General features: G+C 34.1%; 2 protein-coding genes across 6 annotated transcripts; one reads left to right on the plus strand and one right to left on the minus strand.

The window, feature by feature from the left end:
- Positions 1-157: 157 nt before the first annotated feature.
- On the plus strand, positions 158-6,134 carry LOC144840693 (uncharacterized). Of its 4 annotated transcripts, none has more exons than XM_078696650.1 (5): positions 158-231; positions 811-970; positions 3,913-5,194; positions 5,347-5,643; positions 5,886-6,134. In XM_078696650.1, exons 2-5 carry the CDS (start codon positions 888-890, stop codon positions 5,919-5,921), a joined length of 1,698 nt encoding a protein of 565 aa, XP_078552776.1. In that variant the 5' UTR covers positions 158-231; positions 811-887; the 3' UTR covers positions 5,922-6,134. The 4 variants fall into 4 exon arrangements, with proteins under 4 accessions (XP_078552776.1, XP_078552777.1, XP_078552778.1 ...); XM_078696651.1 differs by having other exon boundaries at positions 811-952; XM_078696652.1 differs by lacking the exons at positions 158-231; positions 811-970 and adding an exon at positions 2,958-3,821.
- Positions 6,135-6,843: 709 nt separating this feature from the next.
- Positions 6,844-18,962, minus strand: LOC144840694 (myotubularin-related protein 9-like). Of its 2 annotated transcripts, none has more exons than XM_078696656.1 (15): positions 18,886-18,962; positions 13,974-14,137; positions 13,704-13,863; positions 13,159-13,307; positions 12,499-12,627; positions 12,132-12,288; positions 11,849-11,953; positions 11,115-11,240; positions 10,528-10,630; positions 9,768-9,906; positions 9,411-9,495; positions 9,183-9,252; positions 8,378-8,477; positions 7,968-8,095; positions 6,844-7,723 (listed from the first exon to the last, which is right to left on the minus strand). In XM_078696656.1, the coding sequence occupies exons 2-15, from the start codon at positions 14,118-14,120 to the stop codon at positions 7,669-7,671; spliced, it is 1,653 nt and encodes a 550-aa protein (XP_078552782.1). In that variant the 5' UTR covers positions 14,121-14,137; positions 18,886-18,962; the 3' UTR covers positions 6,844-7,668. The 2 variants fall into 2 exon arrangements, with proteins under 2 accessions (XP_078552782.1, XP_078552780.1); XM_078696654.1 differs by lacking the exon at positions 18,886-18,962 and adding an exon at positions 16,805-16,926.
- Positions 18,963-19,034: the final 72 nt, after the last annotated feature.

A 19,034-nucleotide genomic window follows, 5' to 3' on the forward strand; every position in this document is an offset into this window, starting at 1 on the left:
ACTCTTTTTATATTTTTTATATACAAAGCCGCCTACTCAAAATGTCAGAATGACGCTCTGAAAATACCTCCAAAATGTGATGATTAACAAAAACGACATAGCCCCCTCTCTAACCTGAATTACAATAACGTGCTTAGACTTCATCTCCAGCCGCTGGTGACACGCAACGAAAAAGGACGAAGACGCGTACGACGGACGTGCGTGTGCTCCGGTTTCTGTTTTTATTTTGTGGTAATAAACTAATACTAAAAAACTTAAATAAATACCTAGGCCTAGTTATAAGTAATGTACCATAATATAAGTTTATAGGCATAGCTAAGCTAGGCTAGAGTAGGACGTTTTTTTGAATACCACATAAATAAATAGGGCCAAGCAAGCTTAGAAAGAGCTAGCTATCTCTACTAGGCCTAGCTAGGGCCAGGCCTAGGATAGGAGGGCATAGCTAGAGCCGGCGCTACTGCAGTTTCAGCCTGGCCTACCTAGCTAGCCTAACTAATCTTGTCTCGGCTAGGCCTAGCCTCCCAGCTAGGACTAGGAGGAGGGAGGGCCAAAAGAAGAACGCTATTTTAAGGCCTAGTAGGTAGTCGTAGTCTTGATGGCGCATATAAAGTCCGGCTAAAACTAAATAAAGAAAAATTGAGGGCCCTTCTACTAAGTAAACCAAAGTAGGCATGATGTTTGTTTCAATTGAAATTCACTATTTTGAATTATAATTAGGCCTGGGTCCTAACTGCACCTTGCACCAGCAAGATTGTAACACATGTTGTAAATGAAATTATTTTGTTGTTTTTGTATCATTACTTTATGCAGGTAAAAAAAAACACCTCTCTGTACAAGGCCAAGGCCTAATTTTTGTTCAGAACTAACCTTCAAAGTTTAAAGTAACAATGCCACGCTGGAACTCTCCTAAACGGCGCAGGAATTCAAGTTCAGGATCCCCACAAGGTGATAGGTATGGTACAAAGAAAAGGTAACTAGTATAAACAAGTAGAAATAATGTAATTGATTTCCAACAACAATCAGATTCCAGAATCAAAATTCCATAGAAACTTACAAATTGTAATAAAATATACATTTCTGAGAAGGTATGGAATTGATTACAGAATCATTGACTTTACACTTATGATGTTCTTTTATTTCATTCAGAATAAGTTGATGGATTAAATGTAGACTTAACCGCAGTGCTTAAAGAAATACTGTACTGTGGTTGTCATGGCAGCAAGTGTGAAGATAATGTTTTTGAGAATAAATTTGAAAGAAAAAAAAGCATATTGTGTGATTACTACACCAATGGTTGAAGAGATGTCTCTTCTGACATCCATACCATTGTCAATGATGTGACATGGTAGGATCTGGAAAGAAACCATAGAGCAGGCAATGAAAATATGTTTCAATGTCAGCCATGGTTCATTAATTTAAATGGAGTGCTGATGTTCAATCAAGTTGGGCATATATCCGCTTCTCACTAAATATCAGGTCAAAACAGAGCCAGAATGAAAGTTTCATTTCTAATTGAAGTAACAACTAACTACATGTGGTTAGACCTACTAGAGTCTAGTCAGCAAGGAGGTGTTAGACCTAGCTAGCTAATCTCTATAACCTAAAAACGGTTTTTAGATGTATCGGGGAAACAAAATATAACACAACAATGGTGTTGTAATAGATCAACAGATATCTTATGCTGACCATGATGCTTCAGTTTTCCTCAGTCACCATGCTGTGTTTTTTGGTGTCTAGATTGATTTATTGAATCAGTCTAGTAGTCATTCCACAACATACTAGCAGAGAGCAGTATGTTAAGGAATGTACTGTACCACCAGTAAAGTATTCTTGCTACCAAGAACAGCAAAAAATTGAGGTGATAATTTAGATAAGGAACAAGTAAGGTGAGGCTGAAATATGTAAGAAGCTGGACATCACCTGCAAAGAGCAGTGTTGTTTATCAATCAAGATAACAGAATATGCATTCGCGGAAGAAAACAGACATGGCAATTAAATTACAGAGGCCAAGTTAAAGAAGCCACTGCAAAAGTACAGGAACAGTGATGTTTTCATATGGAAACATTTGAAAATAGGAAGAAAGGGTGCTATTCAACACTCAACTTTCTAAATTGAAGGATGTACTGTTTGAGTACCAATGTCACATTGAGAAAATAAACAGATCATATGCAAAATAAGCCCAGAGCAGAGCAATTTGTTTCAAGCAGAAAAAGGAGATCATTTCACAGTTCTTGAGGTGCATAAGACATGATGATAGAAGAAACAAAGAACAACGGTGTAGACAATTTTGATATTAGGAGCTTTCGATAAATAATAAATTCCTGACACCTGAGGGGTAGAGAAGAAATGCAGTATTTTACAGTACATACTGTTATCATTATTGATAGCACAAAAAGGTGGGATTAAGAGTAGTTCTATGCAGATGCCATACAAGATGGTAAGTATTATTATCACTTTGTGGTAAACATGAATGGATGTAAGAGCTATGGAGGATGTTGAATGCAACCAGAGAGTTTTGAATTTAAACTAAACTCGACAGTATACATTATGAAAGATTTAGTCACTTAAAACCAGCAGTGAACTTCAATTGGACGCAGGAAATTGTCAATAGATGGTACAATGGGCGAGAAAATTGGTTATGCATCTTCACGGAAAAGAGTAGTTTATGCAAAACTCAATCGTTTACTCTTTACAGCGAAGAGTACTGTATTTATGCAAGACTCAATCTGTACTCTTTATGAAAAAGAGTACTTCATGATTTAAAATTAAATCTTTTACTGAAACAAAAAAGAGTAGTCATGCAAAACTCAATCTTTTTGCAAGACTCAGTCATTTACTCTAATGGATAATAGTACTTCATGCAAGACTCCATCGTTTACTCTAATGGAAAGAGTAATTCATGCTAGACTCCATCATTTACTCTAACGGATAATAGTACTTCATGCAAGACTTCATCGTTTACTCTAATGGAAAGAGTAATTCATGCTAGACTCCATCATTCACTCTAATGGAAAAGAGTACTTTCATGCAAGACTCCATCATTTACTCTAATGGAAAAGAGTACTTTCATGCAAGACTCCATCATTTACTCTAATGGAAAGAGTAATTCATGCTAGACTCCATCATTTACTCTAATGGAAAAGAGTACTTTCATGCTAGACTCCATCATTTACTCTAATGGAAAGAGTACTTCATGCAAGACTCAATCGTTTACTCTAATGGATAAGAGTAATTCATGCACGACTCCATCGTTTACTCTAATGGAAAAGAGTACTTTCATGCAAGACTCCATCGTTTACTCTAATGGATAAGAGTACTTTCATGCAAGACTCCATTGTTTACTCTAATGGATGAGAGTACTTCATGCAAGACTCCATCATTTATTCTAATGGAAAAGAGTAATTCATGCAAGACTCCATCATATATTCTAATGGAAAAGAGTAATTCATGCAAGACTCATCATTTACTGTAATGGAAAAGATATTTCATGCAAGACTTCATTATTTACTTAATGGAAAAGAGTATTTCATGCAAGATGCATTAAAGAATAGGGTACTAAATGCAGAACTAATTGTTTTACTCTTTAGAGTATTTTAACAATAATAAGGAAATGGTAAAGATGCATATGCTATGCTTTTAACACAAAAGGCACTTAATCCTAGAGTTTGTGGAGGGTATTAAAGTTTGCACTTAGTACCTGTATATGTGTAATATACAGTACCACTTATACTGTAGAAGATGCTATTTTGCTGGATGGTAGTATAAAGCAGTAAAAACTGTAGACTTCCAACAGCGCTGAGATGTTGAAACATACTAGTAAGGTTTTGTTAACATTTTGTTCAATTGCTTGAAGTGCTTTGGTTAATTAATTTTGTGTATAGTACTTTTATGTATGTTACATTTATTTTTCAGGTTTGCGTCCAGGTCAAGATCAAGGTCTATGGATAGGAAGAGATCAGCACAATATAATAAAAATTTGTCTCCAAGATATAGACCTCAGAATAGATCAAAATATGACCAGCCACAACGAAAAGTGTCACCAGTACCAAAGAAAACACAGCGCAACCGATCATATTCACCAGAGGAAAATCAGAGAAAACTCAAAAGAGATGGTTATAGGCGTGAATCTTACTCCCCTGAAAATAAAAGAAACAGATCTGTTACTCCAAAGAAACGCAGCAGGAATGAACAGTCTGATGCAAAAGCTCAGAGGAAATCGCGTTCCTCACCTGATCAGTATGACAACAGAAGTCGAGGAAAAGATGCAAATAGAAGAGGTTCAGATGAATATAAGCAGTCAAAAAGAAGAAAAGAAGGAAAAAGATATAAAGAAAGAAATGAAAGCAGATCTTCATCTCCATCACCACAACCACCACAAAGAACAGGCAGCAGGAAGAAACACCATGACATAGATCCTTCTGAAATACGAATCAACATTAATACTGCGAAGCCATCTCCACCACGTAACATATTTAACGTGGAGGCACTGGTGATTCCTCGCAGGAAGGATGAAGGTACCAAGCCAATTTTTGATCGTCCAGAATTACGGCAGAGATCGTACTATGATACTCAAGATAATGTGGATGAAGAACGTCGAGTAGTTTCGGTGAAAAACACTAAAGACACCACTGGTTACATGCCGAGTATGCCACAGCAGAAACAACACCATATGGAACAAGTTAGTAACGTTGGTCATTATCAGAGTAACAATACAATGTTTCAGTATAGCTCATTGTCAAATCAGGAAATTGGTATAACTGGAGCCAAGTACAACCAAAATCCTTACCAAGCGCCACCGCCGCAGCCACAACAGCACCAAACATATAACCAGATTGATCATCAACCACACAATGTGGTCCAGGGAAACCTTCAGCCTCAGAGAATTGATGACCAGATGTATGGCTTGCCGACAGGAGATCTGAGACATTGTATTAAGTCACGGAGATCTCCTAATAAAGACCGCTCTTGTAAAGAGAGTAGCAAAGAAAGAAGTTACCAGAGATCACGATCAAAATCTCAGCAAGGTTCTAGGAAGATGAGTGCTCCGACAGATGATCATTCTGTGAACGATAGATTGAGGAAGTTAGCAGACCAATCCGAAAATAAACTACCAAATTTCCGTAAGGAGTTGAATGAGATTGAAAAATGGAAGTTTGATCCAACCAGTATACCAAGAAGTAATCAGTATTTTGAGGTGAGTTAATTTGATGATTTTTCTGAGCCAGATGTTAAGCATAAGGTATCATGTCAAAATTATTATTGGAAGTTGACTGAAAAACAATTAACCAATAACAAGTTGTTACATATAACTTACAATATTGCATTTTCTTTGTGTTTTTCCCAAAGCATGATGACCGAGAAAGAACGGATAAATCTCTTTCATCAAAGCCGAAACCAGAATTTTCTAAATTCAGGAAACGCGGAAGCTCTACTTTCCGTGGCTTTAGTAGAGGTTCAAGCTTTGCTGGTCGTGGGTTTGCCGGTAGAAAGGGATTTTCTGGTCGTGGAAGCAGTCGAGGAACGGCTTTCTTTAATCGTGGTCCTAAACGAAGTTCACCAAGCTGGAAACATGATATGTATGACGGCAAGAAAGGTAGCAAGACATCAAAGGTTATTGACAAACGAACAAAGACTAGTAGAAAGGTTAGTGTTTCCGCAAATACTGTACTTAGATAAACCAAAATATCCCAGGTTATGTCTGTCCATAGGTATCTAGTAGAAAACCTATTAGTGTCTTGTTTGTATAATTCCTTTATTGTTCCTCAGGATGGATGGTTTTTTTTAGTCTTGTCTTCAGATTTCAATTGATTGAATTAACCCAAATACCATTGAGAATCATTTCAGTCATTGTGTTGTCTAATTGTTTGTTTTTGTTTACTCAACAGGAGCATGAAAAAAGATCAAATGTGTCCAGGAAGTAAGGAAACCTGTCCGGCAATGTTATTGAAGCGGAAAGAAGCCTTTTTGTTTTGTTTGAAAAACCATCATATTTACTATACAAATTTGTGTTAAATTTTTGTTTTTTAAAATTTTTGAAATGTACATATTTTGTGATATTGTATTGTAAAATCATGCCAGCTAACTTTTAAGTATACCTGTGTGATATGTATTGTAATTAAAAAATGAAGTTTTAATTTTTAATATTGTGATAATTTTAGTTCACACTAAGTATATATTGTATATATATCAACTTCACAATAAATCAAAGTTATTGCATATCAGATGATGTCACTCGGACCGCAACTCAACTTGGCATAAGGTAAACTAAAAAGACTGTGCCATGGATCAAAAGGAGCCTAGCAAATAGTTAAAAATGTGTATGTTGCAACTTTTTAATATCTTAATTTACGTACATGTCTTCTCAAAGCCATACAAACACATTTTGCTTTCTAAAAAAAAGTAAAGGTAAAATCGCAAGAATTTCCCTGAAACAGTTTGATTGGCAATAGTAGTTGAGACTATTCCAGTCATAGATATCGGATATGCACGTTTGTTGGTATAGTGTATTTGCTACACCTTAAGTCTGTGGGGTCTCTTCCCCCAACAGTGGAATACAACTATTATAAAGCAAGCAACATGAACCAAGTTTGTTTTAGGCCTAGCCTAACACATGAAATTTGCCTGTTGGGTATGATTAGCGAAAGTTCCATGAGCTAGGCTCATTTACTACAGCTGGTCAATAGTTTGAAAAGGCCCCAGGGGGCCTATCCCTATTACAGTATATACATGTATGGATACATTCAGATGTGATTGTGATTTTCATACTATGAAAATGGTTATGCCAATAGAAGCAAAGTTTTATATTTTATTTGTTAGTAAAATGGAATTTTTCTATCTATTTTACACCACTGTAAATAAATGTGTACTTTACAAAATGCATGTAGATGTTCTTTGTATACCTTCAAACAATACTGCAGACAAACACACAAAACATAAATCATTGAATTATTAGCTGCATTATATTATAAATCATACAGTACTGTATACAATAATTTTATTCATATTTATTATATTACTGTATCTTATTTTATTACAATGTTATCTTGTGACCTTGTGAAAGGGCAACTGGTGCCTTTTTGCACCAATTAAAATTCAGCATGTTCAGTATAGCTACTATTGGTCATACTGCCATAATGTACTACGCTATTCTTCTTGGGTAGACATTACGTCCGCTAATTGTTTCGGTAGCCCGATGATCTGTATTGATGTATTTTGTCTATGTTTACGAGAGGAATTACAGACCACGGGCTACACACATAATCATCATGTACACGAGTTGCCTATCCTTTGTAAACGAAGTAGTTGTGTCGCAACCACAAATAAGAAATAAATAGATGACCTCGTGAGGTCAAACCTGCACTGACTTTCAAAAGAACAGTGCATGGGCTTTTTTTAGTTTTCCCATCATCTAATATATGTTCATATTCTGTACATTTTTACAATTTTAAAACAATATTATATATACCAATAGATATAATTATTTCAACATTTATAGGTACAAAGTCCAGCCAAATTTCTGATTTTCAGTCAGAGTTCTGCTTTTCAGCTCGAATTCTACTTTTCAGCTCGAGTTCTGCTTTCCTGCCAAAGTCCCATACTGAAATTTTCTTTACCACAATATATGCAGGTGGTATGATATTTACTGTACTAAATTTATTAAACAGTCCACTATTCACTGATGAGTCCCTTGTGTAATGCCTCTTTTTGTAACTCGGCCAACTCTCTAAAAAAAAGGATAACCGATTAAAATTCATTCTCGCATTTTAAATATAATATGCTTCACACGTTGGTTTGAAAGATGTGTGGTAATGTAAAGGTCTGTCTACACTTTCAAACTAATTTGACAAACAAATGTGTGATGTGCTAAAATATGGTAGTGATGTGACATCACCATGTCCATATATGGGCACATCACATTGTTTTACCATACTCTTTTGCACTCGTCCAAAATTAACATGGACACTTACCTTCTTAACCATTGTACCTGTGACTTTAAAGTCTTGTCTTGTTCTCTTATTTTTCCTATCTCCATGTAAGCATCATCAAATGGTCTTGAATCAAGTTCCCATCTTTGAAACAAACTTGACCATAAAGTCTGAATGAAAAGAAATAAAGATGGATGAACTATAATTTATCACACTTAGGCCAAATAAGTGTCAACCAGTGAATAAATTTCAGGGGAAGGATGGCAGTTTTCAGACAATTTTTTGTCAGGGGAGGGTGGTGACGCTTAACAAGTATATGTTTTGCCTTATTTGAGGCTGGTAGTAAAGTAGAAAAACCCTGATACTAGGTCAGGATTGAACCCATAAACTTTGGATTGGAAGGCAAGCATGGAATCACCACTACTATCAATAATTCCTACATTAAATCTTACCAAACTCTGAGCAGCTACACTTGGCCATAATACCGCATTGTTTGGCTGGTACAGTGGATTTAGGAATGGCTCCAGTATGTTTGGCCTATTTACATATGACCTGGAAGAAAACATAGAAAGGTCAGATTGAGAGAAGTTGTCTGGCTACGACAAATACCAACAACGACAAATACCAACAGTACTGTACTATGTACATATTCTCCGCAGCATGCAGTGTTTGTTAAGGGGCGTGGAACTGATCGTGTCACAGCTACAGATAAATCCAACTCGACTCCAAAAGACTTTGTTTATATTTATGTTATATGTATGTTCTGTGAATGGATTGTCAACTATTATATATTGTGACAGTGTTATTATTCTCTATTTGCAAAGCTAAATACTATAAATAAATATAAGGTGAGAAAATCCAAATGGACAGAATATAATTCTGAGGCTTTGATATTTAAAAATAAAATAATCCAGTCCAGTAATTAACCAAATGAAATTATTTGTACCATAGCATGAATATAAAAAATCACTATTGTTTTACTGCGACGGAACTTTTACAGAAACAGTGCCGGATCCCAGCCGCAAATTGTAATGCAAAAGATAAAACATCAAATTAAGCTCAGCACTTCATTTCACCATTTTTAGGCCCTGGGTCCCATTCTATTTCAAAATCCTGGATCTGGCACTGAGAAAGACCATTTGAGGCGGTCAGAACCTGGATAGAAAACACAAGGAGGGAAGGAGAGAGCTGAGAATTGTAAGGTACAGTACTGTTTTGGAGAAAGGAACCATGACATGACCTTTCAATCATTCTTACCATAATGACATCGTTTTTGTTGGAAGCTTTACTTTCATTCGTTCTGCATCGTTATTGCACAAGAACGTACCTAAAACAAGAAAATAATTTTTAATGTAACTGAAAAATTGTTTCACATTCTTCAAAACTTCACATCAACTTTATTTGCATTCTAGATAATCTTCTAGGTATGCAGTTCTTTTGACTAGATACATTTTGTATGTGTTTATATAATACAGTAGTACTTACCATACTGAGATGCATATGCATGTTCAAACAAAAATATCAAAAATCTATCACTAAATTCAAAAGAGCACGGAAATTGTTCATGAATCTGCAAATAAAGAAAAAAGGATTACTAGAATTTATATTTTATAATATTAATTAAAACAAGTCCGTAGCCAAATTGTAATGCAAAAGATAGGACATCAAATTAAGTTCAGCAATTAATGTCGCAATTTTTAGGCCCTGCACCCCCTCCCCCATTCTGGATCCACCAATGATGTCTGCACATGTCACTGTATGTCACAATGATTTGGTTGGTGTTTCTAAACTCTTTAAATTGTGGTATGTATTAGAAAAGAATGGCCCATATAAATAACTTACCTGATGAACACAGTCAAGAAACAGTAGGAAGACAGGCCCAACAAACTTAAACTTAGCTGGGTTAAACGCAGACTTGTAACAGCGACTTGTGAAGGGATGGCCTGCTTGAATCCACTCCCTTTCTATCAAAGCCTGGAATCTATAAATGATAATAGTACGTAATTTAAGACTAATGTACTAATAAACCAACATTCTATCATCAACATTCTATCATATAAGAGTTGTAGGTAAAATAGTGGCTATGGCTACCATCACTCTATTACTGTTATATTATTTGTAATTCTTTTGTTGTTGTCTTACAGATTTTAAAACAGAACTCGAGCAAGTGTTATATACAGTGTTGGGATTCATTAATCTGAATACATTATATACTCATAGGCTAATGACGAGTTATGATTGTAATAAATACATACACAGTTATTGAGAAGTGTTTTATTCAAGCAAAGAACATGTTCTCTCCTCTCTCTCTGAGAGCAAATCAACAAGTCTATATTAATTCCTTGTCGCTGTCTGGCTCTGTCTCCTTTTAGTAGGCAGGTAAACAAGCTGTCCAGGGCAGTCCCTAGACATGTTGTTTGTAAACTAGTTACAGTATGAGGGTTGTTTTTAATAAACATGACACAAGCACTGGTCAACCACCCTACATCTGTATCTGTTGCGAATTTATTTTCAAGAGGGGCTTATAATTCAATTCAACTTTATATGCCTCTACTCTATAGGAGATTTACAGAAACAATGAAACAGGCATGGGCATACTAACCCTCTCATAGTTCGGCAATCTGGGTCAAGAATCACTTGAGCTAGTGACGTTATTTGTAAGGTACCATCTAGGCCTTCGGAGCCATGCACTAACACACAAGCACCTACAACATAGCAGGAATAGAGTTTATTATCATTTTTGTGGGATTAAACAATTTCATGAGACCAGGACTGATAGCTGAGCATTAGTCCCTAGATCCAGTCCACCGTGTTGTTAGGTAAAGAATTGTTCTATATCATTTATTTATTCGACCAGCAAAATATCAATACAATATACAACATACAAATTAATACAACAAATAATGAAAAATCCTGGGCACTGGCAGGTTAAGAGAAGTACTTTGTGCTGATTACTAGCTGCATAATAGGAGTATGTTTACATACATGTTTGAACCCAAAAATCACAGGGGTAATAATGTGAAGCGATTTAAGCATTGCACAATAAGCGCTGTATAAGAATGAATATAACTAAAATGATCATCATCAACTAATTATATTAAAATTTATTTTCTTTGTCCACACACTGCGTTGTTAATGTTGTTATTATCACCACAACCATATATGAAATGTAATAATTCTATTATATACCTTCTTTGTCCACACACTGTGCAGTCAGACAAGACGTTGTCAGTAACTCCTTCACGTGATCTAGCCAACTACATGATTCTAATCTTGTCAGCCACTTATCCATTGAACAACCCCTATCCCGACATGCTAAAAAAGATAAAGATTCTTATGATTTCAAGTTAAAGAATCCATTGCAAAATATTCTCTAATAAGGAGATTGTACAATGCATATATAATATAGCTTAAAAAAATAGGAAGAATTAACACAAAATGTTTCGGGCATAGCACATCATCAGGTGATGATATAATACATTTATATTGAGGCAGTTTTAACTTGTTTGATTTTGATTTTTTCTATCTACCCTGCCTATGCAGCTCTTTGATTTATAATATAGCTTATGTACATTTAAAGAACCTAGTACATCTCTCGGAAGAATAGAGGTTACTTCAGGTCCAACTCTGGCAAATGAGAGCCATTTACTGGCAGCTACGCAACACAAAAGGACCTTAAGGGGAGATTAAAGTTGTTGTATGTCGTTCAAACCTGTACACCGTTCAGCCCTCAAGACATAGGTTATTCCCCCATTTAAATTAAAGTAAATTTGTGCAACTGTATTATTAGATTACTGTATAACAATATTATATTACATATATTGTACACCAAATTTTTTCATTCACACAGACTATAGTTTGTGCTAGTCATTGTAAATGGGGAATGATTAATTCTTCCTTTTTAATATAAAAACTGTAGTTACCTTCCAGTAGCTTGACAAAGCTTTCCTGTAGATTTGAATACTTTTCCAGAGGTTTATTGATTCTTCTCCACTGGGAATAATTTGATTCCGACTCAAACCCTCCACCTAATGAAAAAAAAAATTGTTGTAACAATGCATACAACACACACTAGGGGTGAGAGTACTGTACATGCTTTCTGTGCATGCTAAAGAATAGGAAACAAATTACAATCAATTTTTGAATGTTATTCTTTTGTTTGAAAAATAGACAAGCTCAAACCAATTCTAGGATCTTCACTCATACCTTTTGTTCTAGATGCTAATGATGCGTTTTGTGACCGTGTATCGATGATGTAACCACGGTGACTAGTATCGAGGCATGCATTTAGCAGTTTCTCATCATCTTTACACCTTTTATCACTCTGGCCTGTTAATGGTTGACTAGATCTCAACAAACTTGTCTATAAAAATAACAAATTATAAATATTTTAAACAAATTTAAAATGGAAAGTTACAGCAGGTTGAAACACTTGTAAATTATACATGACCAGACTATCAAATGCCTTGTCAGAACATTAAGTTTTGTAATACAATATCATACTTTGATACTACTATAAACAATTTAAAAATGCTACCATTTTTCAATGCAAAACCAGTTTTTAAGCGTTTACCTTATTGCTCTTGTGGTAATAACTTAACACAGGAAAGCGCCCTCCATGTCTAAAACTAGCAGACTGCTTCAACATATCGTCCGTGATTGTCTTGGGTACAACTACTGCATGGGGGTATGTTTTACATACCTAAAAAATATATATATACAGATAATGTGTTACAAGCAAGACTAAAACCCCCCCTACTTACCTACTCTATAAAAGAAAAAGTATTAGGGATTTTTTTCCCCACATTTTCTGAATAATTATTTTCTGAAATTAAAGATGTTATTTAATATATGTACTGTTTTGTAGTTTCCGTAGAAAGAGAAACCAACAAAAATAATTATCAGACTATTTTTGCTTTAAATTACTATTTTTTGGGTCAATTATTTTTTTTTTTTTACAATTCAATTTTTGGTGAAAGTCAATATTACTACTATTATACATTTTGGAAATTTTTAAGTACTTTATATCAGCTGCTGCTTTTACAGATTTTTTAGAGAGCTTTACCAACTTTCGTACTACAGTGTTATTATTACTTATTATATAAACTACTATTATGTGCATATAAACAAAAATTAGGTAAACAAACTGATTAATTAATTCATATTTACGCAGAGCCTAACTCTGGTGATAGTGCCTGATTTGCATATTTAAGTACAATAATATTTTGTATACCTGATATGATTGGTTAACAGTGCTAAGCCGCCACACATCTTTGTCCATCTTGTTAAATTCAATCTCTGGTAAATATGCTTCCCAACCATTTTCAGTTTTCTCTGTACTCATTGGACGATAGAAGAATGGATACATCATACTTATAGTTTCTAGAAATTAAACAAAAATGTTTGACGAGAATGGTAAAAATGATTTATACTGAAGTAATTTACATAAAACTATTTGTTTACTGCAGCAGGTAATCTATGTATTACAAGACAATCTTATGCTCTTCACAGGATTCTGAAAAAAGAGCTCTCAATTTTTCTTAAACATATCAATCAATAATCACTGGACCGTCACATTTGACACAGAATATTGTATAGTGAAAAAGATGTCCCCTGAAAAGGAATTGGCTGTAGTGTTAAAACATATAACTGTATTGGGCCTCAATTGTTTCAATGGAAAGTGTCCCCTTAATAGAATACTGTAGGCTGTCTGTCTCCTGAATAGGGTGTCCCACTGTAGCTATCAAACTTTTCTATCCCAGAAAAAAACAAACTTACCAATATTAGAAAGTGATTCTATAGAACTGACCACATTGAGACAGTCGTCAACATTTGGAATGTCCAATTGAATGACCTTAAAGTTCTTGCACTTGATGGTCAGCTGACCCATTGACCCTATTAACTTCTTTTCTATGGCATCAATATTGCTATGAAGAAGCTGCAGATAAATACAAAATATTTATGTTATTTGCAATAACTTATTATCGAAGAAAGTGATGGATTATTGGAAGTGTACTGTGGGAATAATAATAATACAATAAAGTTTACCCAGAGTTCCTCAGTGTTTGTTTTTCTTGATGACAGAATAAGATGGTGACCAGTGAGGCATAGCGTTCCCTCGACCCGTGGCTGATATCGCTTGTGTAGTACGACGTTGTCGACTTTTGGCGTCTTGATAAACTCAACAAACTCCATGGCATGGAATTCTTTGGCTGAAAGGAGAACAAAACAATTAATAACAATTCAGTAAATCAATGGCTACTAAAGTTAAAACAATAATAATATAATATGTATTAAAATTTATTAAATAGTCAATAAAAACAAAATAACTGTATGGTGTAAACATAGCCTAGAATTTGACGGCTTTGTATGAATTCGTCGAAGCCTAACCGCAGATCAAAGTCTGTGACGATAGCCTAACTTGGCAAGTCAAACTCAGCGTCCTGTTGTTAGATTACCTTGGTTTTACCAAACTCTGAATCATGTGATAAACAATATTAAAACACGACATGTTCACTGAAGAATAAAATTAAGTAAATTTAAAAACCAAAACAAAGAAACATGACTAACAAGTACACATACTACATACACCACAAATTCTTTACAATCATCAGGTCAGATGAAGAAATTGCAAGTCCCTTTAAAAGTTGACAAAATATGAACAATAATAGACTCAAATACTATACCATCCAATGAAGTATACCAATTAGAAGTGGCCATGTTTATTCTTACTGGATGGCGAAAACACAGCATATAGATGGTTTATTTATATCACACCAAGAGAAAAAAAATAAGTAACTTCCCAAAGAAGTAGACAAAAAAAAAACAGCTACAAAAAGGTGAAAAATAACGATATTTCCAATTTCTACGCCGTTTCTGAAGAGTGAAAACTGTACGGTAGAAAACGCTGAAACAGAGGCCGGTGGAAAACGCTGAAACAGAGGCTGGTGGAAAACGCTGAAACAGAGGCAGGAAGAACGACTCATGGCAGTCCGACTAAAGACATCCTATTACACATACTCGGTTCACTGAACTTACGGTAGCTATGTACGCAAATTGTTTTAATTTCATTTATGAAAGAGATCAAAATCACTAATGAAGTTGTTTTACAAAATTTGCATGGGGTATTACTTAATCTAATTATGCAATAAAAATGTAGTTATCAGCTGTGATGTTCAATTAGCCAATTTTCTATTCCTTTGTGTTTCTACTATGCTATATACCTATATGAGAGAATGTTTCTTATAGATTCTTATCCTGTTTTCTGTGTTATTCTTGTTTTTTATTTAGTCCCAGTACAATGTTTTGAAGATATTATGAAAAATGTGTTACTGCAGTAACTGCATTAAAACAATTTCAGTTAAAGGAAAATGGCAAAATCAGCACTGTGGTCATGTTAAAAGAGTTTTCAAAACAATATAGATTGTCTGATAAAAATACTAGGAAGTAGGAAACCTTTTGCTATTTTTTCCCCTGACCGATTTTGATATGATCATCTCTAATACCGGTATTAATAATTCAAATACTTAATTTCTTACTCACAAAGAGTTTTTTTATGTTAATTATAAATAACATAATTTATAAATTCAGATCTATGTATGTATCAATATCATATAAAATACTATGTATTTGTTAAAAATATTAATGTTTAGTATAATGAGCATTATATTATGAATTATTAATGATTAATTTCAATATAAGAAGCTACTTCTACTGTTGTATATAAACCTCTGACTCATATTCAGTACAAACAATGAACTGAAGCTGATTATTGATAAAAAATAAACAAAGACACATTGTGGAAATTTGAAAATGAAAAGATTTTAAAATAAGTTGTGATGTCACCAATTATATCGATTTTCAATCAATAGTCATGGTAATGTTAGTACAGTATCTAAATTTGTCAAAAATACAGAACAATACGACACTTATAAATAAATATCATCGTAAAAAAACAGAGCAAGCTTGCATACATACAAATAAGTAAATTAGTAGAATAAAGTAAAAAAAAACTACAAAAATATATAAAAGTAAAATTTCGCAATGTTTGCAAGCGTTTTAAAATGTTAAATTATTCTGGTCCTCAAGTTTAACTGGAAACTGAGGATATTCAGATTAGGCCCTCTACGGACCCACAGCAGCCAGCAGTGCAGCGCCTACCAGATCAGCACACCGGGAGATGATCCCATACTCTTTTTGAATAGTGTACCAAGTTCTTTAACGTGCACTATATGTACACGGGACCAACGGCTTTACATCCCATCCGAAGGACGAGGCAATGAGAGTAAAGCATCTTGCCTATGGATGCAATTAGTATGGTACAGATAACCTTGAACCCATGCCTATCACATGCTAGTCCGATATTACCATTACACAATCACCGCCGCTATTTCTAGACGGTCTCCCATCCAGAAAGCAACCGCGCCCAATGTTGCTTAACGTCAGTGATCTGACGAGAACCGGTGTTTCAACGCAGTATGGCCGTAATGTATCATGCAAACAAATGCTTTCAATTTTGTAAATAAAACCACAAATGATATATTTTATTAAATTATTATTTGAATGTATTATATAAGTACATTTTGTGCATGGTTTTTCTTTACTGCCTGTAGATTACATTAAATAATGTAGCTATTGAGACCCTGATGTTTTGTTCGAGCTATATCAATCTTTTTTTAATTATTAAATCTATATTAATATTTGAATCAGAAATATGTTTGCTGAATCTAAGTCTTAAATATTAGATGCAACAGCAGTTCAGTAAATTAGATCGCTGATGCGTTTATAAAAGGATTTAGATAATTTAATCTGGAAAGCTAAATCAAGTACAGGTAAGAAAAAAAAATGTCTTAACTAATCAAATCAGAATTTATACATACAACAAAACATGTTCCTCTAGCCTGCTAAATTGCGCCACGTTTATCCACACAGTGACAACATCCAGTGTAAATTTAGTTTGTATTCCAGCGCAAGGCCGTGAATGCAACATATGTTTTACAATCTTGATGATGCTATAGATACCTGAAAGCTAGCCCACACAATACCTACAGAGAACTGTACAGCTTTATACACAATAGAATACCTATCTAACGGTGCTCGACGTGTAATTAATAATGCAGAGAACAGTGTTGACATTTTTGCATCTCTGTTAACCAATCGCGGTTCATCAGCATTCATGATGAGGTGAGAAACATATGTAATGACATTTATAAATGTGTTTCATTTATTGTATCATATTGATAAACAACATTGAGATTTAAATAAACTATAAAAGAATAATTTGTGATCTAAAATATTAATTATGTAATCAATAACATGTGGAAATTACTATTATACAGTAAGAATTTAATCACATTATAATAAAATGCTCAGTTTGAATATTTTTTCAAAGACTTTCTCAAACGGCAGACTACTGAATTAAACTTCAATTAAAGTACACACATGTTATTCTGTTTTTCACAATGAAAGAAGATATAGTACTTGATAAAGATAATTTATTATGGTTGAAAATATTGATTTCTTTCTAATGCAACATGTGGTCATTATTTTTCAACAAAATATTAAATTGAATTTGCAGTTTTGTTTGCATTTAAATTCATTTAATATTCAGTTTTTTTCTTTAAACAGATTTTAATTAATCAATTAAAGATTAATATTTTGCAACAAAAACATGACAAATTAAAATTAGATTTTATACCTCACTTTCTGAGGATGTAATTTGGTACACATGTCACTAGCTGAAACTTTTAAAACCCAGTTTAATAAATCTAACAGCATAGAATCCATGAAAATAACAATGTGCAATTCCTAATGTAAGTACTTCTTTACCAATACCACTTTCACCCTACCATTTTTGTAGCTTCCACTTTCTTTCATTTAATGACTCTAACTAAAGACCTCTAATAGATGACCAGTAGAACTATATAGTCTAAAGACGAATACATGACCAGTTTAAAATAATAACCCTTCAGCAAAGAATCCTTTTAATTACAACCCTTTAAAAGATGACCCCTACTGTATAACTAAAGAGCCCCCAGCAGATGACCATGTTTCAATAGATTGAAGATCAAAGAGGTTTTTTTACCTATCTGTACTGTAGCATGCAATATTATCCTGCATTCTTAGAAATTAAAATTGTTTATAAAATATATTTTGTCTGATAATTTCGGTCCTGGTAATGAACGCCCAAGCCTGTAGCGAGAAGAGTTGAAGAGCCCTTTTGTCTTTTCAACTATACTAGCCTAGAAGTAATTGTTGTAAATAAATAGGTGGAACTAGCCAAATCTTTTGTGGAAAAAAGAATCCCCTGCCCTCCCATGTAAACATCCTTGCTACGGACATATAATTGAGTACAAAAAAGGAGTTTTATCATCTTTTATCAGTGTCAGAGAGACTTGATTACTTCCTAATGTTTTGGGTAAAAGTATACTTTCTTTAGCTACTGTAGTGACGCTCAATACAAATGTTTTTGTCTGTGCGACCAAAATAAAACAAGAACGATTTCATTGTAAATCCACACACAGGATTTTAAAAATTAAAGGTGCATACAATAAAATAGTTAAAATACAAAATTGCACATTTTCTGCAGTCCGAATGAAGAGACTGAGAGTTGTGAAAAAAAGGTTGAATAAATTTTACTGTATTATTAATTTATGTTTAAAATCTATTCTTTATTTAAAAAAAAAATAACCTGTTCTTTATCTTCTTAAATTTGTTATACCTTGGCACGCCCTATATGTTTAGGCCTACAAAAAGGATGGCTATTTGTAGGCCTATCATACGTATCACCGCGCGTCTGCTCCAGGGTTGCGGCCAACGTCGTTAGCCTAGCTAGGCTAGCCTCCCCTACCTCTACCCTTACTTCAAACTGAGCTTATATTAGGCCATTTATTCTATAACAAATTACATAATTAATAGTTAAGCTTTATAATTTAACAAAATAAAAAATAAAACAATGTACCATGGAATTAAATGATAAAATATACAACTCTTTTCTTCTATTATTCTTACACGGCAGACATCTTTCGCGAAAAAAAGAAAAACAACCACGTAATAGTGTTGCCAGGATATAGTTCGTTTATGACCCAATTTTGTTAGTCTACTATTTCT

Source organism: Antedon bifida, chromosome 4 (genome assembly GCF_963402885.1).
Source record: "Antedon bifida chromosome 4, ecAntBifi1.1, whole genome shotgun sequence".
Taxonomy (NCBI): Eukaryota; Metazoa; Echinodermata; class Crinoidea; order Comatulida; family Antedonidae; genus Antedon; species Antedon bifida.